Source organism: Phocoena phocoena, chromosome 15 (genome assembly GCF_963924675.1).
Source record: "Phocoena phocoena chromosome 15, mPhoPho1.1, whole genome shotgun sequence".
Classification (NCBI taxonomy): Eukaryota; Metazoa; Chordata; class Mammalia; order Artiodactyla; family Phocoenidae; genus Phocoena; species Phocoena phocoena.
This window is the reverse complement of record NC_089233.1, coordinates 47349590-47368920: the sequence shown is the minus strand read 5'-3', so window position 1 is coordinate 47368920 and position 19331 is coordinate 47349590. Positions and strand designations below refer to the sequence as shown.

The 19331-nt window shown below is 36.6% G+C and overlaps 1 protein-coding gene across 1 annotated transcript in view; it reads left to right on the top strand.

Moving 5' to 3' along the window:
• Positions 1-19331, top strand: part of MACROD2 (mono-ADP ribosylhydrolase 2) — a 1967591-nt gene that overhangs the window by 61220 nt on the left and 1887040 nt on the right. The window contains exon 3 of the mRNA XM_065893095.1: positions 17021-17128. Within this exon, the coding sequence (XP_065749167.1) occupies positions 17021-17128 (108 nt within the window). The remainder of the gene's footprint in view (positions 1-17020; positions 17129-19331) is intronic.

Here is a 19331-nt window from a genome sequence, read left to right as displayed (position 1 = left end):
GGGGTGTTAAATTCCCCTAATATTATTGTGTTACTGTTGATTTCCCCTTTCATGGCTGTTAGCAATTGCCTTATGTATTGAGATGCTTCTATGTTGGGTGCATAAATATTTACAATTGTTATATCTTCTTCTTGGACAGTTTCCTTGATCATTATGTAGTGTCCTTCTTTGTCTCTTGTAATAGTCTGTATTTTAAAGTCTATTTTGTCTGATATGAGAATTGCTACTCTAGCTTTCTTTTGATTTCCATTTGCATGGAATATCTTTTTCTATCCCCTCATTTTCAGTCTTTATGTGTCCCTAGGTCTGAAGTGGGTCTCTTGTAGACAGCATATATATGGGTTTTGTTTTCTGTATCCATTCAGCCAGTCTATGTTTTTTGGTTGGAGCACTGAATGCATTTACATTTAAGGTAGTTATCAATATGTATGTTCCTATTACCATTTTCTTAATTCTTTTGGGTTTGTTATTGTAGGTCTTTTCCTTCTCTTGTGTTTTCTGCCTAGAGGAGTTCCTTTAGCATTTGTTGTAAAGCTGGTTTGGTGGTGCTTAACTCTCTCAGCTTTTGCTTGTCTGTAAAGATTTTAATTTCTCCATCAAATCTGAATGAGATCCTTGCTGCGTAGAGTAATCTTGGTTGTAGGTTTTTCTGTTTCATCACTTTAAGTATGTCCTGCCATTCCCTTCTGCCTTGCAGAGTTTCTGCTGAAAGGTCAGCTGTTAACCTTATGGGGATTCCCTTGTATGTTATTTGTTGCTTTTCCCTTGCTGCTTTTAATATTTTTTCTTTGTATTTAATTTATGATAGTTTTATTAATATGTGTCTTGGCATGTTTCTCCTTGGATTTATCCTTTATAGGACTCTCGGTGCTTCCTGGACTTGATTGATTATTTCCTTTCCCATGTTGGGGAAGTTTTCAACTACAGTCTCTTCAAATATTTTCTCAGTCCCTTTCTTTTTGTCTTCTTCTTCTGGGACCCCTATAATTCGAATGTTGGTGAATTTAATGTTGTCCCAGACGTCTCTGAGACTGTCCTCAATTCTTTTCATTCTTTTTTCTTTATTTTGCTCTGTGGTAGTTATTTCCACTATTTTATCTTCCAGGTCACTTATCCACTCTTCTGCCTCAGTTATTCTGCTATTTATTCCTTCTAGAAAATTCTTAATTTCATATATTGTGTTGTTCATCATTGTTTGTTTGCTCTTTAGTTCTTCTAGGTCCTTGCTAAACGTTTCTTATATTTTCTCCATTCTATTTCCAAGATTTTGGATCACCTTAGTATCATTATTCTGAATTATTTTTCAAGTCGACTGCCTATTTCCTCCTCATTTGTTTTGTCTGGTGGGTTTTTACCTTGCTCCTTCATCTGCTGTGTGTTTCTGTGTCTTCTCATTTTGTTTAACTTACTGTGTTTGTTTGGGGTCTCCTTTTTGCAGGCTGCAGGTTCATAGATTCCGTTGTTTTGGTGTCTGCCCCCAGTGGGTAAGGTTGGTTCAGTGGGTTGTGGAAGGCTTCCTGGTGGAGGGGACTGGTGCCTGTGTTCTGGTGGATGAGGCTGGCTCTTGTTTTTCTGGCAGGCAGGACCGCATCTGGTGGTGTATTTTGAGGTGTCTGTGAACTTATGATTTTAGGCAGCCTCTCTGCTAATGGGTGGGCATGTGTTCCTGTCTTGCTAATTGTTTGGCATGTGTGTCCAGCACTGTAGCTTGCTTTTCATTGTGTGGAGCTGGGTCTTAATGTTGAGATGGAGATGTCTGGGAAAGCTTTTGCCATTTGGTATTACATGGAGCCAGGAGGTCTCTGGTGGACCAATGTCCTGAACTCAGCTCTCCCCCGTCAGAGGAACAGGCCTGACACCTGGCCGGAGCATGAAAACCCTGTCAGCCACATAGCTTTTGGGAAGTCTGAGGTTTTCTGCCAGCGTTCAGTAGGTGTTCCGTAGGAGTTGTTCCGTATCTAGATGTATTTGTGATGTATTTGTGGGTAAGAACGTGATCTCCATGTCTTACTCCTCTGCCATCTTGTAGGTCCCCACTATGTCTTAATTCATTTAATTCTCACAACAACCTTATGAGATAGGGACTATCCTCATTTTACAGGTGAGTCATCTGAGGCCCAGACAAGTTAAATTTGGTCAGTGCCACACAGCTAGTAAATAGAACTGGGATTCAACTCTGGAAATAATGCTTCTAGAATCTAGGGTTTTTTTGTTGTTTTTTTTTAACCACCATCCTTTACTGACTCTTAGAAGAGGGGATATTACAGATACATATATAGCTATAACACAAATAGAAAGAGATATTCTTTTAAATAACATTAAACTACAAGATGGCATGCAAACTGTATGAATCATCATAATGGAGGGAGAGAAATACTGGACTGCTATCAACTAATTCTGTGACTTGGGCAAGTAATGTAACCTCCTAGGACTTTGGTTTCTTCATCTATAGAGTTCCAAGGTCTCTTTCAGAAATTCTGTGGCATTCCAGTTTTTTTCTCTTTATTAATTTATTCCTTGTAATTCCCTCCTTCCCCTGTTCTGTTTAGATTTGGGTATCTCCTACAAGTTAAATTATAGCCTCTGAAAATGTCAACTTTTCATTTCAATTGTGCCAGAGTGTTCGTTTTACCTTTGTATGTGATACTGTAGAGAAGTCCATTATTATGGGCTTTACTGTGTGGATTTTGATCCCTAGAGAGCACACCAGGTCCTCTTAAATATAAACACAGTCAGTAATCGATTGGTCAATGAATTCTGTATTGTGCATTCACCAGATACCTGCCTCCGTGCCAGATCGTGTAAAATCCTGAGATGTTAGAATTAATTGGGCGTTGTTTCTGCATGCTAGAAATCTTATAGAAATGTTCACTGTGTAATATTTTGAAATCTATTCTTTAAAATTTGTTCATTTTTGTGAAATGACAAAATACCAAAATGACATTTTAAAACATTTTTGTGTCAGAGTGTAGAGATGAATACAAACATAATGATTTCAGAAATTTCAAAAATTTACCCAGGAGCCACAAACATGTATTATGACCCATAAATATGTGTACGTGCATGTAACTGAAACAAAATTTTCATAGAACAATACTTTTTATTAGTATATGTGATGCACTGTAATGTTTTAATTCTATTCTATATTAGTTTGTGAAAAAGTTGGTTGCAATCTGTCAAACTGAGTTCATAATCCATAAAGGATCTCAACCTACACACAGAAAAATATTACACTTAAATAGTAAAAAAGGAGGCATAATTAAATATGCTACTGGTTTTCTGATTTTTTAGTTCTTTTCTATTATTTCTGTATTTGAACCAGCACTTAGTTATCTATTTTTATAAATTAGGATTTCATAAATTTACTAAAAGGGCAGAAATTTGATTCTCTCTTTCTTTGGAGTATAACCTTATGAAATTAAATAATTGATTTTTATGCAAGGTTACTTGAAGTATTAGGTTGCATTATTCTTATATAAGCTTTAAACTAGGAACCGTACTATGTAGTCATACCATAATTTTTAACTAAATTGATTTTTAACAGAATATGTCATTAGGATAAAGCACACCTTTTTATCACCTAAGCTCCCAACTCAGTTCTTCAAGGATAGTCACATTAAACTTTAAAAAAAAGTCCTGTATGAATGAAGTATGTCCTTATTTAAAGAACTTATGGGTCTAATTTTTTTTAACCTTGTGAGATTGATCTTTACTATGAGGGAATATTGCACAGTGGTTAAACACAGGGATTCTAGAACCACATTTCCAGGGTTCAAATCTTGTCTCTGTCGGTTGCAAAATGTTGGGCAAGTTAGTTGCTTAATTTCCTTGTGCCTCAGTTTCCTTAAGTTACCTCAGTAGAGTTGTTATGATTCAAAGTGTTAATATAGAGAAACAGGCCATCTAGAATAAATGGGTAAACATTTTAATGTATCATTTTAGGAAAGAGGGTGGAATTAGGATATATGCAAATGGATCTTTCGTTCTTATCTAAGGACGTGATGCTGGGCACCCTGCACCCTCTCCTGCACACACATTCCTCCCTCTTCCAGCATATCCATTCATTCTCTAATCTTACGGTTCTTTCAGGTGTTGGAGATGTTACACTAGAAGACCCTCTCTCCTAGGCTAACTCATAATAACTGTTATGCCGGGAGTTTGCAACTTCATTTTTGTGATGAGTCTTCTTCAAAGCCCCCTCTTGCCCCTCCCCTCTTTCTTCTCTCCCTCCCTCCTCCTCCTCTTCCTTTCCTTATCAGTTAGCTTTGCTGTGCAACAAACCCTTCAAAAATTAGTTGCTTAAAATAACATTGTTTTTATTATTGCTCATTAGTCTCTGGTTAATCAGGAGGTTTTATAGTCAGCTGGTGGATTGGCTGGGGCTGGATGGTTCTGGACAGTCTCACTCACATGTCTGGCTGGCAGTTGTCAAACTGTTTGATCTAGGGAGCCTCAGCTGGGATGGCTGTCCCTGCTCCCAGTGGCCTCTTATTCGCTAATAGGCTGACCTGGGCTTTGTGTCATGGTGGTCTTGGCATAGCAAGAGAGGGCAAATACAAATGTGCAAGCAATTGTTAAGTCACTGCTTGGGTCACATTTGTTGATGCCCCACTGGTCAAAGCAAATCACATGGAAAAACTGAGTCATTGAGGAAGAGTATTATACAAGGACATAGACACAGGGAAGTATGATTCTTTGGAAGTCTTTTTGACTCAGTTTATGAAACACATTCTGAGTTACTGAATTTTTACTGCATCTTAGATCCCAATATAAGTTTTTTTTTTTTTTTTTGTGGTACGCGGGCCTCTCACTGCTGTGGCCTCTCCCGTTGTGGAGCACAGGCTCCGGATGCGCAGGCTCAGCGGCCACGGCTCACGGGCCCAGCCGCTCCGCGGCATGTGGGATCTTCCTAGACCGGGGCACGAACCCGCATCCCCTGCATCAGCAGGCGGACTCTCAACAACTGCGCCACCAGGGAAGCCCCCCAATATAAGTTTTGATTGCAGTTTACTTGTTTGACAGGCAAACATTTATTTTAATTTGATGGGAATTTGTCTCATGTTCTTATTTTTCATGCCATTTCAGGATTTTCTATTTTGAATAGATTTTTAATAGTTTCCTTGGATTTATAGTCATTAATCTTTTGAAGCTCTCCTGCAGAAATCTCACACCCAAATGCCTGTGGGAGACAGCCAGGTAAGTAACTGGGTGAGGCCAACTTAGTTTAGGTATAAACAGATATACTGTAAATTGTAAACTGGAAAGCAAAGGATGCCTGTCAAAGGGTGTAGCTTCTACTCCCACATCATGTGAGGATGTGAGATCAGTATTTCCAGATCTCCTGATTTTTCAACAGAACTAGGAAATCTAAGTTTTAATGTGAAATCTCCTGACTTTGAATGCTAAAATTTAATTGAATGCTAAAATTGAAATGCAGTTTAAAAAGCAAAAACAGTGATACTGTTTAAGCTGAAGAAAATCTTATCTTTGGGCTAAATTCAAGAAAAAGCTGTCAATTTGTGACTTCTTTAATGGATCCCAAACAGCCACCATCCAAGGCCTTCCACCATCTGGTTTAAACCTGAATAGTTCTGATCTCATCTGCCACTACCCCCAGTTTGTGGTGCTTTCCGTATTCTCATCATGGATGAATCTTTACTTTTCCTCAAGGCAAACTCTATTTTCTGCCTCTTTGACTTAGGAATGCCCTTCCTCTTTTCACTCTCATCCCATCCTACTGTTCTCTGGTATTCTTCCTGATCCTTTAAAACTCAGCTTGGATATCTCCACTCAAATAAAAGTTTGTTGAATGTTCTGTCTGAACCTTGAAGTACTTTAAGTCTTTCTCATGGCATTTATAGTACTATTCCCTGTATTGAAGTTATTTGTGTATGCTTTATTATTCTGCTAGAGGGTGGAGTTCATAGCTTGGCTGGACTTTATATTTCCTGCATTAGTTAGCATGGCTATCATGCCTGGATTCCTGCCTCCCTGCTCAAGTGAGGTCTCACTCAAATATGAGTGCTTTATCTAATGGTTTCCTTGACTTTCCCTGACAGGGTTAGTTTGGAGTCCCAGGACTGAAAAGAAAGGGAATTTGTTGCTGAGAATTTCATCCATGGAAGCTCTGTGGAAGTTGGAAATAGGAAGAGAGGTGGGGGGTAAATGTTGGCCCAATTAAAGAAGTGAGCTGTTAAGTTGGAAGGGCAAAACAGGCAGGAATCTGGAATAGTGGCAAGATGATTGTTAGCCTGACATGGTCAGATAGGATATGGAGGTGTGCAGATCAGCAGGCTGGCTGGTTTCAAGATAGAATCTCAGAAACACAGCCTGCATCCCTGGGGTTCCTCTAGTTCTCACGTTGTATATTCTTAAAGCCTTGTAATGAACCCAAAGATATTTTTCTGATCATCTTGATTATAAATTTAATTTAAACGCTGATTTCTATAGAAATTTGCTTGAGCTTTCTTTTTTTTTTTCTTTTGTGGCATGGTCTCCTACTAACGTTTTTGTTTTATTTTTAGAGAGAGGGAATATTAATTTGAATTTGTATATACAGAGCTGGATTAAAACCAAGCTGATTTTAACTGGCATCCTCAGAATGAAAGAGGTCAACTGGCAATAGGGCCCTTGTTATGAGATCACCAGCCAACTTATTGGCACCCTTGGTGGCTTTTTTGTTATCATGCCCATGGGTGCTAAAATATAGAGGATGTTAATATGAGGGAACATAAGAAGTTGAAGTGTTCTAGGCACTTCATGTGAATATCTCCTAGTATCTTAGTCTTCTGAGCAGTCAGAGGACCCAGTGATGGTCTGTTAGCTGTATATCAAATGGTCTTTAGGTAATTTGGCAGTTCCAGAGGAAAAGTGATGAGACAGTTTTGTTCAATACATTTTAAAAGTTTGAAATGTAAAATATACCTATGATTTTTATGAAAATTATATTATATTATCAATATTATAGTCTTAAGGGTTATGCTTTTAAAACAAGGGGAATGTTGGTCAGTTTATCTTAATTAAGATTCAGTTAACAAAGTTTGTTTCTCTAAGGTATTTTAATGTTATTAGTGAGTTAATGTATATTTGATTAAATTTGCTTTTGTTGTTACTATAGCATTGCATTATATTCCTACATAAAAATGAATCAGTATCTCTAAAGTGGTTTATTTATGCCTAAAAAAGAGGTGAAATAGTAACATAAATGCCAGAACTCAGAATAAGGTCATAAATTTAAATAGTAAACTGAATCCCAGTACAAATAGAGTAGGTGTTGGGACAAATGAATCAGCAAGTTTGATGATTTTGCATAAATAAACAAAAAAGAGAAAGTACAAATAAAATGCATGATTAATATGTGCAAATTTGATTTTATTATGTGGCTCTCTAATGCCTTGTGTGTTGTATGTTATGAAATTATGTAAATTTTAGCAAGAAATCATTGAAGCCCTTGTATTATTTGCAAAGTATGGTAACCACTTCAATAAACATTATTCTTTTTTTCTAGGGCAGAAGTAAATAATGCTTTTTGGGGGGGAGTGAAATTGATGCATTTTGCAACTAAAGGGAGAGACAGGATCTAAATAACAGATACCTCATTCAGAGTTGGATGCATTATAATAAAATAGGTAAATGAGAGCCTGCCTAGCTTGTTGGTAAAGAGCATGGGCTACCTGAGCTCAAATCCCAGGTTTGTACTTACCGGCTGTGTGTACTTGGTCCATCGACCTCCTTTTTGTATGCCTCAGCTTCCTTTTCTACATGGAGAGAATAGTGGTAATATGTACTACATAGATTTGTTATGAGGATTATAGGTGGTAATATTTGTAAGCATTAGAACAGCAGCTGGCACATAGTAAATGCTATACAAGTATTAGTTAAGTAAATAAACTAGAACTAAATGAAAATGTCTATTAGAGGGAAATGTTTTTATAAAGATGAGATTATGACTCACACAAATATAAATTGAATATTTATCAACAATTTTATTTAACTCTGGTCCAAAGGAGAATTTAAAGAACCACACGTATATACACAGTAAGGAACTCTGAAATGAATTTACAAATAAATGCAAATTGTCCATAGGAAAGTATCAGTTGCGTTCAAGGGAACATAATTTATTTGCATTTCCACAGACAAGAATCATTTGCATTATTATCTGTTTTCTACAATTTACAGAATTATAAAATAGCTCAAAGACAAGGAAAGGTAGAGATCATTTGAGATGTAGAGATCATTGGCGATCCAGTACCTGGTGGTGATCTCCACTGAGCCAGAGCCCCAGGTGACTGTCAGCTGAAGCACAGTAGGGACAGATTTTTAACCTTAAGATTCTAAGTATACTCTCTGAAGCTGGGTTAGAGGTCCAGGCTTCTTTGTTTAAAAGGTGCTTATTGGGTTGGAAATCTTTCTTCCTGGCTCTTTATTTCAAGCAGAGATTCACTCCTGGGCTGGAAAGGCTTTTCCTGGCTCTTTGTAAGGCCTCTCTGTTCTCTCTCTTTATTTGATCTTCTTCTCCCATGCGGGCTTCTCAGTTCACTGAAACCCTTCCCTGCACTTGAGCCCCTGAGGACTGTATGCTCTGCCATCACTGTCTACTTCCTTTCTTGCTGGCATGACTTTACTAAGGATAATTTGGAACTTCATTGGCTTCTTTGGGAAACAAGATTTCCTCAGACTGGATCCTCTAAGACCTCTCCCTTCTGGTCCTTCTTCCTCCTCATAGACCTTGGATTTTTCCCTTCAGTTCCATTTAAATCCTTTGATATATCCCTCTTCTCCTGCTGCCAGACTTTTCCCTTCCTACTTAAGCTCCTTAGCTCATATAGCCACTTGAACTTTAGGCCCCCTGCTCCCAACTGGGGACTCTCAAGGAACTCAGGGGCCCCTGAAAGCTACTACTTGAGGCTCAAAAGGAAGAAAAGGTGATTGAAAACAGACTGGATGTTTTGTCCACTCAGAAAAGCTTTGGGGACAGCCAGGCAGCTGCTTGATGTCTCCTGTCAGTTTCTCACCTAAAGTTTAGTCCACAGCCTCCATAAGATTACATATCGGGGCAAATGAAAAATCTTGAAAGTCTCCTCCACAAATACCAGTAAAAAGCATTAGCCCTTGTACTGAACAGGTAACCTTAACTTGCTCCTTCTGCCAGAAACAAAATTTGGATAAAAATATCAAGGGGAGCAAAGACCAGAGTATATTACTATATTTACCAGACTCATGGCTAAAATTTTAGTGTGAAAGCTATAAGGTCTCTGTTTGCATCTGTCTGTCTGTATGTTTACGTACATATGCATTTATGTGTATATGATATTTTTCTACTTTCGGATGGTGTTACCAAATTAATTCATAAAATCCCATGAAGGAGCTCTATGCAAATTAGCTTAGAGATAAATTAGCATTATATAAGTTAAATATTCCTAAAACTCCCAGAAATATAGAAACTAACCCCAAAACTTTTCAAGTTTACATGACTTGGGTAAACCTCTGGTAAATAAGACTAGTTTAATATTGTTGGTTTAAAAAAACAGGTATGTCTTCTGAGTTATCAGCAGTTAAGTATAATACGAGCATACATTTTGTTGTACTTGGGTTTACTAGTCAAATAAGCTTATGTTATATCTACTAGATGTTTAAGATTATAAATATTATAAATTCAACCCAAGACCAAATATACAAGTAAAGATGTAGTAATAATGAATTGCTTGTTATCCATGACTTCTTGTATATCAAGTGTAGCAGTAAAAGAAAATCCACGTGTTTAACTTTTTTAGGTTTTTGCTTTTGCAAACTTGCCTAACATGCATGTGCTGTAAAAATAGTTAACAGAGAGATAACTTGAGATGATGGTGAGCTTTGTTTTATGTCATATGTCTGCATAAAAATAGTTTCCAAAATCTTTTTAGTACCTTGTAACCCTAGACTTATGTTAAATTAAGTATAGATATTCATTATAAAAATCTAGGTTATTTCTAAGTAAAATAAACTACTGAAATACTAATTACTGAACATAACTTTGTTTATATAAGTTGGCTTCTTTATTTTAATGTGATATAGAGAAGCTAAATGTATTTGAATCTGTTAATAAATGTCCTTTTGCCATATAAAAACACATGTCTCTAGAAATTGAAAGATGGTAAATGTATAAAATTTGCTAGCCTGCTACAGAATGCTGGCATGTGACAATTTGCAATTTTCTACTTCTTAGTCTTCTCTGTAAAATAAAAATTAGTTAAAAATTGTAATTAATGTATATAAATGAAACTACTAAAAATAATAAACAATAAGAGAAACAACTCTTTATGCAAGGTTTGTGAGGAATGAAGGATTTTTGTTGTTGTTAAGCAAAAAGAGAGTCATTTTATTCTAAATTGAGATCACTGCTTATTTCAGAACGAGAAAGAAAAAAATATAGGAGAAAACCTGAATGGATATAGAGTTATAGAAGGTTTGCAAAAGAGCTAATCTGTGATCAAATTAGCTAAGATTGAATGAATTTATTTGTTTTTTGTTTTTGTTTTTAAATGAGCCCAATAATGTACTGATGCAAAACTAGAGTTGGGTTTTCTCTCTGTTAAAGTAATGAAGTTTTCTTGGATTATTAGTCTGATCTTAATAAGAGATCATAAAAGGATTTTCTTTATCTTTTAAGTAATCTACTTAGGAACAAAGATTCTATGTCTTATCAAAATAATTTCCTGTGCTTTATGTTGTTTTTGTTATGTTACCCAAATCAAATCCTAAATGAAATCTTGAACTCTAACTGAGATAGATATCTCCCAGAGGGTTCCTGGAAAATCTCAAAGGATTTGTTTTTTCACCTTGTAAAGAAGGAAAGGTAAAAAAATAATTTGGTTTAAGGGGGCTTCCCTGGAGGTCCAGTGGTTAAGACTTCGCCTTCCAATGCAGGGGGTGTGGGTTCGATCCCTGGTCAGGGAGCTAAGATCCCACATGCCTCACGGCCAACAAAACCGATAGATAAAACAGAAGCAATATTGTAACAAATTCAAAAATGGTCCACATCAAAAAAAAAATCTTGGACTTCCCTGGTGGCACAGTGGTTGAGAGTCCGCCTGCCGATGCAGGGGACACGGGTTCGTGCCCCGGTCTGGGAGGATCCCACGTGCCGCAGAGTGGCTGGGCCCCTGAGCCATGGCTGCTGGGCCTGCGTGTCCGGAGCCTGTGCTCTGCAACAGGAGAGGCCATGGCAGTGAGAGGCCCGCGTACCAAAAAAAAAAAAAAAAAAAAAAAATCTTAAAAAATTTTGATTTATTTGATATATTATATTATATTACATGGGAAACATTGTCCAAAAAGAAATGATGCTTAACCTCCCCATGGTTATATTTGTGTGGGTAAAAATTTTTACTATATATATTTCAGAAATTGTATGAAGTTCATAGAAATGTGCCAGTATCCTTTTTATCCATCTTATGTCCTGGTATAATTTTGTCAGTTATAATTCGAGTTATTTAAACATTGTATGTCATAGAAATAACCGGATTTCCTTATTAGTTATATCATTTTTATAATAAACTCTCTTCAGATCTTTAACAATGACCATTTTTAAGTCTTTTATCATTCACAGATAATTTTTATTTTACTCTGATTCTTCCCTGAAAGCTCTTGCAGTCAGCTACAGGCAAGAGTGCTTTGTCTTCAACAAAAAGTGACTATTTCAGAGATCCATGGAAAGGACTATGGCAAGTACTCTAGGGTATAGGCTTCTAAAGACATTATTGCTTAAATAACTTTGAGACTGTACTGCTGGACCAAGTAAGGATTTCCAGAACTAATGGAGAAGCTGACTGGTTCAAACAAAACAAAACAAAACAAAAAAAATGCTAACCCAAGATCAAGTGAACAAAAATCCATTACATGAAGAAGAAAAAAAAGAATATACTATAAAAAAATGTTTAGTAGAACAGAATAGAGTATTCAGAAAGAGATCTCAGTATATAAGATTACTTAATATAGTTGTTGTTTTAATGGAATAAAGAAAGTATGTGGTTTTTTTGTTGTTGTTGTTACAACACTTTAAATAACGCTGGGGGAAAGAAACAAATCAGTTACATGGGACTGAATGAACTAATGACGAAGAATGATTATGATTTTTGTGGTTATTGATAAGGAACAATACTGGTTCTTTAATGTTTTATTTAAAGAAGCCCTTTTAATCTTTTCTCAAGCTCTCTGTAACTCATGACAATTTAGTTAATTATACTTTTGTAAACAGAAGTGAAACATTTAGCTTTTCTCCCTACCTGATCTCTCCAGAATTCAGAAACTCTATTGAGTATTCTTATTTTCATGGCAGTGACTTTATTTGTATAGGTTCAATAAGAATCTGTCTTCCTTGTAACAGGACATAATTGGAAAAATTAGTTGTATAGACTTTGGTTGAAATGTCATATTTGTGAATGATAATCTCAAAGATATAGAATCTCATGTTATCAGATAGTTTTAAGGAACTAAGATTTGCATTATAGAGCCAATGCTTACAAAGCCCTTTTGGAGAAACCAGTCTGGTACCTGGTTTATAGAGTTCCCAGCCTTACAGATGAGTAAGGAAGGTCACTTCCTATCAAGCCCAGGAACCTTAGGATATTCTTGGAACCTTGAGAAGAGAGGAATTTACCCAAATGTGTAGGTATTACAGGCTAAATCTGGTGGTGAGTTCTTGGGTGTGCTTTCTAGCCTTGAGAGGCTTTGAAAAGTCTAATTTGAGATTCTTTATGAAAAGTTCCAGCAAAGCAAACTTGAAAGGCCTAAGTGGTCAGTGACCATTCTTGCTGCATTTATGTAAATAATCAGACCAAATCTAATGAGACCAGACTTATTTTGTAAACAAGAAAAAAATGGGGTGGGGGGGTGACTGTAGAGAGACATTTTAGGTTTCAGTGGAAAACTGTAGTGCACCCTTTTGGGTTATTAAATTCCAGTCTTGATCATTGTCTTGCACATATTGTCAATTTTCTAGTTTCCTCCAGTATCTGGCTACAGCTCTCCAAAATGTTTCCAATTTTTCTCCCCTCCTCCTTGTTTGGCCTCATTGAGAACTAAAACTGCCCCTTTCTTGAAGCCCTGCAAGCTGAAGCTAGATGACCTGATATAAACTTCAAAGAAATCACCACAACAGATCATGTATGTACAACTTTCATGCTTGCTATTGTGTGGGCCATTCAGAAAGTTTGCTGGAACACCTGATGCGATCACCAAGGACATTGAAACTGCAAATGATGCTTCAAGCCCAACATGTAGATATCTTCTCAACTGTCTGCCCTCTGGACTCAGAAATTAGTTTTATAGTGTGCTCCAACCATTGATCTTTGTTTTTCTTTTTCTTTTCATGGGAATTTCCCTCATTAAATGCCTGACTGCTTGCACCAGAAATCCTCTACTACCAAGTCTCAACCAATGGTTCAGCTGGTCCTTAAAGGACAAAAGGCAACCTAATGAGAAATGGACTTACGTTGTTCAAAGGAAGTCTCTCTTTCCTCAAATAAGAGCAGGAACTGACAAAGACTCTCTCCCTTAACTAAACTTTAGTCAGGTTCCACCAAACCCTTTTTTCAACTAGGCCCCATCCTTGCCAGACCTGCATTGTCCAATTTTAGCAAGAATCCTGCTAAATCAATTTAGAGAGAATTTCTCATCCTTGCTATCTGGTCACTCTCCATATCTAATAAAATTCTGCATCCCCCCTCATACTCTAGGTGATACCTGACCACCCTGGCTTGCCTTCAGCAAGAATTGTGTGTTTAACCAAAATCTTCCCTCACCCCCAAAGTTTTCTCTTAGTAATTTTCCTTCCACTGATCCCCACTCTGCTCCTTGGTTATAAATCCCCACTTGTCCTTGCTGTATTGGTAACTGAGCCCAGTTCTGTATTGAGATCTCTTTTCCCTTATTGTGGTAGTTCCGGAAAAAAACTTTTTTTTTACAATATCGATAGGATACAATCTGGAAAAACAATTACTATCACATATGCACACTGACAGATATTTTAACTTTCAGCTGGATAAAGCCACTGATGTACAAAATGTGAATCAGTGCTTTGTGTACATATAGAATGTCTGTGAGGGAGCAATTCTTGACAGTTTTCTGTCCTATTTATCACTGAAAACCCAGGATATGGGAAAAGACACTTTGGGATCAGTGCTGGTGGAACACAGTTGTGTGAAAAGGAAGGTGGTACGTTGCTATTCAAGTAAAAGATGTGGCCTATAATGATAATTTACATTGTTATATTTACAGAGAACACTTGGTGGTCAAAAATATGCCAGTTGGTTTTGGTTTATTGTTGGAGGAAATACTGATAATTTTTAATACTATCAAATTGTAGTTTTTGAGTACATTTATGCCTTTTTGATATACCATGTGAGGAGTTGGACAGCAGGTAGGTATAAATCTGGCTCTGAGGAAAAAAGATGCTCATGTGAATTTTTAAAATGAAAGAGAGATAAAGATGTTTCTTCATGATGCTAATAATTCTGATAAGACCATTTTGAGTAACTTACTTGAATGACATGTCATAGCAATATATTTATTTAATATGTTGAATTGTTTGAACCTTTAAGCTCAAAATGTCTCATTTTTAAAGTTTGAAGTTGAGAGATTATGATTTGTTTTAAGAAAACTGAACTGTGATATAAATGGTTTAAACTTTGATGCTTTCTAATACAATTCTTTAACAATTTCTTTACTTCTGGAAAAAAATACATGATTTGTTGCCACATATGTTTAAAAGTCTTACATGACTATAAATGCAATATTACATACATAATACTTCATAAGAAAATGAAGAAATACTTTTTAGAACTAAATGCAACTAGAGGATAGATCAGGAATCGATTTACTCTGTCTCCCAAGTTGAAACAGTCAATCTTTCTGCTTTCATTTGTGATATGTTTATCAATTTAATGCCTGATGGAGTTTTTTTTTTTTTTTTTTTTTTGCGGTACGCGGTCCTCTCACTGTTGTGGCCTCTCCCGTTGCGGAGCACAGGCTCCGGATGTGCAGGCTTAGCGGCCATGGCTCACGGGCGTTGCCGCTCTGCGGCATGTGGTATCTTCCCGGACCGGGGCACGAACCCGTGTCCCCTGCATCGGCAGGCTGACTCTCAACCACTGCGCCACCAGGGAAGCCCCTGATGGAGTTTTAAAACACATCATCAGTGAGAAGTCTTTATAATTTCTAGGTTTACAGTAGTCCAAATATCCAGAATTTTCTGACAAAGCCACCAAATATTTATTATCATCCAACAATCTTTAATTGGGAATCAGGGCTTTCTAATTTGGTAAAAGTAGTAAGAATAGAAATTGATTGGTCATGGAACTCAAGGTCTTCTTGCTCAAAGTCTTTGTCATTGGACCAGGCATTGACAGATTAGTAAGAGCACAAACAAAATACGATCTCTTTCACTGATAGGGAATAATAATAAATGTTGAAAATATTTAAAAACTATTGTGGTATTTCAGTATGGATGCTGAAATAATATTTGTCACCTCTGTAAAACCTTTGTAAAAAAAGGGGCATGTTTGTTGAGAGCTTACTCTGGACCAAACATTATTCTAAGTGTAATGAGCTCATGTTAACTGTAAAGGAGCCAGTAATTTATGAACTGAGGCATGGTGAAAATATATAACTTATCCAAGGTCACCCAGTTGTTAATTGGCAGAACCAAGAATTGAACAGTTAGTCTGGTAGTAAAGCCTGAACTCTTAGTCTTTACCTGACTCAGGGAAACAGCACTCTAGGAGTCCCTGAGGTGGTCAAGTCAGCTGTAAGTGTTTTCTATTTTGAGGTCTTCTAAAGTCTTTCTCTACTCTTTTAATGTACAATTCTCCCACATTATTCTCCTACTTATTATTATTACTACTACTGCTACTACCACCAATGAATAATTGATTAGAATCCTTTAAGGAGAAAAGTGATTGCAAAGAAAGGGATGCTTTGGAGGCAGAGAGAGGAAAGATCACTTTTATGGCCACAGGTCATTTCCTTCGTCTTGGCCATTTTTTTCTTTGGTTATTGGGGCCGAAGACAATTTAAGTGTCTTGTAACCTATCAACCTCAAATTCCCTACATACCTCATTATTGCAAGCTCATTTGACAGTGTCTTTGTGAATCAATAGCATTACCTTCCCCCTTGAAATATTTGCATAGATCATGAGTTTAAAATGTTTAAATTTATAAATCATCTTTCCTAAAGTTATATTAAAAAGCTTTTTATGTATATAGCATTTAGTGTATTTTAAAACATTGATTTTATATAACTTTGTTGAATATATTTTAACATTATTATCTGTTAAAGAATACATGAAAATTCAGATTTTAGTACTCCTCAAAAACATTAAAAAATATGTCAGGTTTTAGAAGATAATGTTTTGGCTTGTTTTAAATATACCAGCTTTCTGGCTGTTGTGTGCAGGACAGAGCTTTTTCTCTTTTCAATCTAGCAGCGCCCTCTAGAGTGAAAGGTTTATAGAATTTGATAAAGGAGCAGTTTCACACTTTCAAATGTGCTTGATCCATACCATTATGAGGGACAGCTTATTACTTAGAAGTAGCAAAGAGCTGAACCTAAATTTTTTTTTCTTAGTAAATATTCTTTTCAAGGATGCATTTTAGGTAATTAGAACAAAATAGAAGTAAGCTCGTTCATTGTAAAAATTTGTCTTGGTAGTTACACATCTTTTTCTCATCTTCTTGTGAAACCAGTGGTACATAATTATATCTTAAAATTGATATTTTTATAATATTAATAGTAAACATTGAACTTTTTGTTGACCTATATAACATGCCTAAATTTATTGAATGCCTATTATGTATGTGATACTGCATTTGTATTGGGGAATACACAATAAATAGAGAATAAGTCACACCCCTGGTACTTATACATTTATTTCTACTTGTCTAATGTATCCGAGTGTGACCTATATTGGCTCTTGTATTAAAATTGTCTTTATTAAATTAAATAAGAATATTACTATTAATATATATTCCTTCTTTATTACAGAAGAAAATACTCAGGAAACATCACAGGTGAAGAAAAGTTTGAGTGAAGAAGTTTCTCTCTATAGAGGTGACATCACATTGCTAGAGGTAGATGCTATAGTCAATGCTGGTGAGTAGTTGATTTTTTGTGATGTATTTGTTATACTGTTACCCTAAAGCTGGGTTCGAGTCTTGGTGGGTGTCAGGCCAAAAGACACAACCAAACCAAAGATTGGGAGAAGGAAGGACTTATTACTTGCAACAAGTAAGGAGAACACCAGGGATCTTTTCCAAAGCAGTGTCTCGCAGAACAGCAAAATTAGGGAAGTTTTAAGCTAAGGGTACTTGCGTACTTATGAAGGGACTTGAGTGGTGTATGTGTATTCATGAAGAGGCTTGAGCAGAGGAGAATTCAGTATAGAATTGGGGCAAAGGTCAACAGAGTCAAAGCTTTAGTTGATTGAAGTCAGAAAAGGTCGTCATCATCATTCCATCCTCCACCTTGATGGGGGCCTTAGTTCCTGCAGAACTCATACAGATTATTACATATATCCCTTGAGGAGGAACTAGGACTCTGTTTTATCGCTGAACTATTGTTTCTTGACTGCTTTTCCTTTGTTCTTGCATTCTTTCACTTCCCTTAAAATCATTAATTACTGAGACCTGTTCAAAGGCAAGCATTGTGGCCAGGCTTAGATCACAAAATGACTTAGGCCAAAAATGGCCTCTCTTACGTCAAGAGAGCCATGCCTGGTTCTCTTTCTCTGGGGACCCCCTGCCCTATCTGCTTATAATATGAGTATTTATTATTGAAAAATATTTTTTCATAAATAGGAGTAGAGGTATTTTAGAAAAAAATATCCCTTCAGGAATAGAAATATCATGTATTTACCTTCATTAAAAACATTGAAGGTTTATTTTGTGTATGTGATACAGTTAACGTGCTAACTCTACATGGTATCCATGCTAAGTTGAAACTAGGGTACTGGACCACTGGAAAAGTGACATTGTTGGCAGAAGGTTCTTCAGAAAGAACTTTAGCAGCTGTATTACAGTTGGTTTAATGCTTGAGTTAATAGTTGGCCAACATAGAAACAACTTCATCAAACTTTTTCTTCTTTTGACTTTGTAAAGAGATGATTGATCTACAGAAGACAAAAGTAAAATATAAAGAAATTATTTCTGCAATTTCCAAACCTCAGTTGGTTGGTTTCAACTTTTCATGCTTGTTTTTAATGTTTTATTTTAATTATTTTAGTAATTAATGATCTTAAGTAATTTCTGTTTTCAGACATTGGGAGAATAACAGAGTTAACTTATGTTTAATTTTAGTTTATTTCATGGTGGTCTGTATATTCTATATATTTTATTATGTGGGTATATATCAAGAAATACATAATAGTTGTGATTCTATAAAAATAAATATCAATAATAAGAGGATATTTAATTATTTCAGTTTGTGTTTTGTAAAGTTAGGCTCTTTGCAAGTTGAAAGTGTCAAAAACAAATCTAGACTTAGGTAAAAAGAAGAGGCTTTATTCAAAAAGATTATTATAATAAGGGGTCGAGGGATATCTCAATAGGAAGAGGAGGAATATTGCAGTAGGAAGAACCACTTTGACCATGAAATCTATAAGCATCTCAGTTCAAGCAGAAAAGGGCTTTTCTTTTTCAGGGAGAAGTGAACAGGCTGGAAAGAATTGGATGTGGGGCAGTGGGATGAGAGGGTGGCATGACTGGACAGTTGATCAGGGAATGTTTTTCCTTGAGGCCAGCTGATTATTGGGAGGGAGTCTTTAAAGAGGGGTTGCTCACCTTCTATTGCTCAAGGGTGGCCCAAAGTTCAGGGGCTTGGAGGAAGGAGAGAAGCCTGAATAAATTTAGGTCAAGTCCAGTTAACAGGCATTGATCGACCAGAATGGTCAATGGGGACAAATAGTTCAGCTAATCATTTATGAGATAAACAATGGGAATTTGGAGTGTCTGTGTCTTGGTCTTGTCATAGGTTACAAGGGGTCATCGTGAGTTTTATCTAAGTTACATGGGGAAGAGTGGTTCTTTGCAGTAAGCTGTTTCCAGGAACACAAAGGGGGTGGGGGTAATTTCTTGACAGTCTTTGCTTTCCAGGAGTACAGAATTCAGATGAAGTTCAACGTTGTCTCAGGTTTCCCTCTGGTGATTGAGTAAATTCACAAAAGATACTAGGCCTCGGTAGGTGAACGGACAGGTCTCACGGAGAAGTGGAGCACTGTTCAGGATACAGCATAGTGTTGGCCAGCAGGAAGTGTGGAAGCCTGCTCAGCCTGTTCCTCTCTCGGAAGTGACTGTCGGTT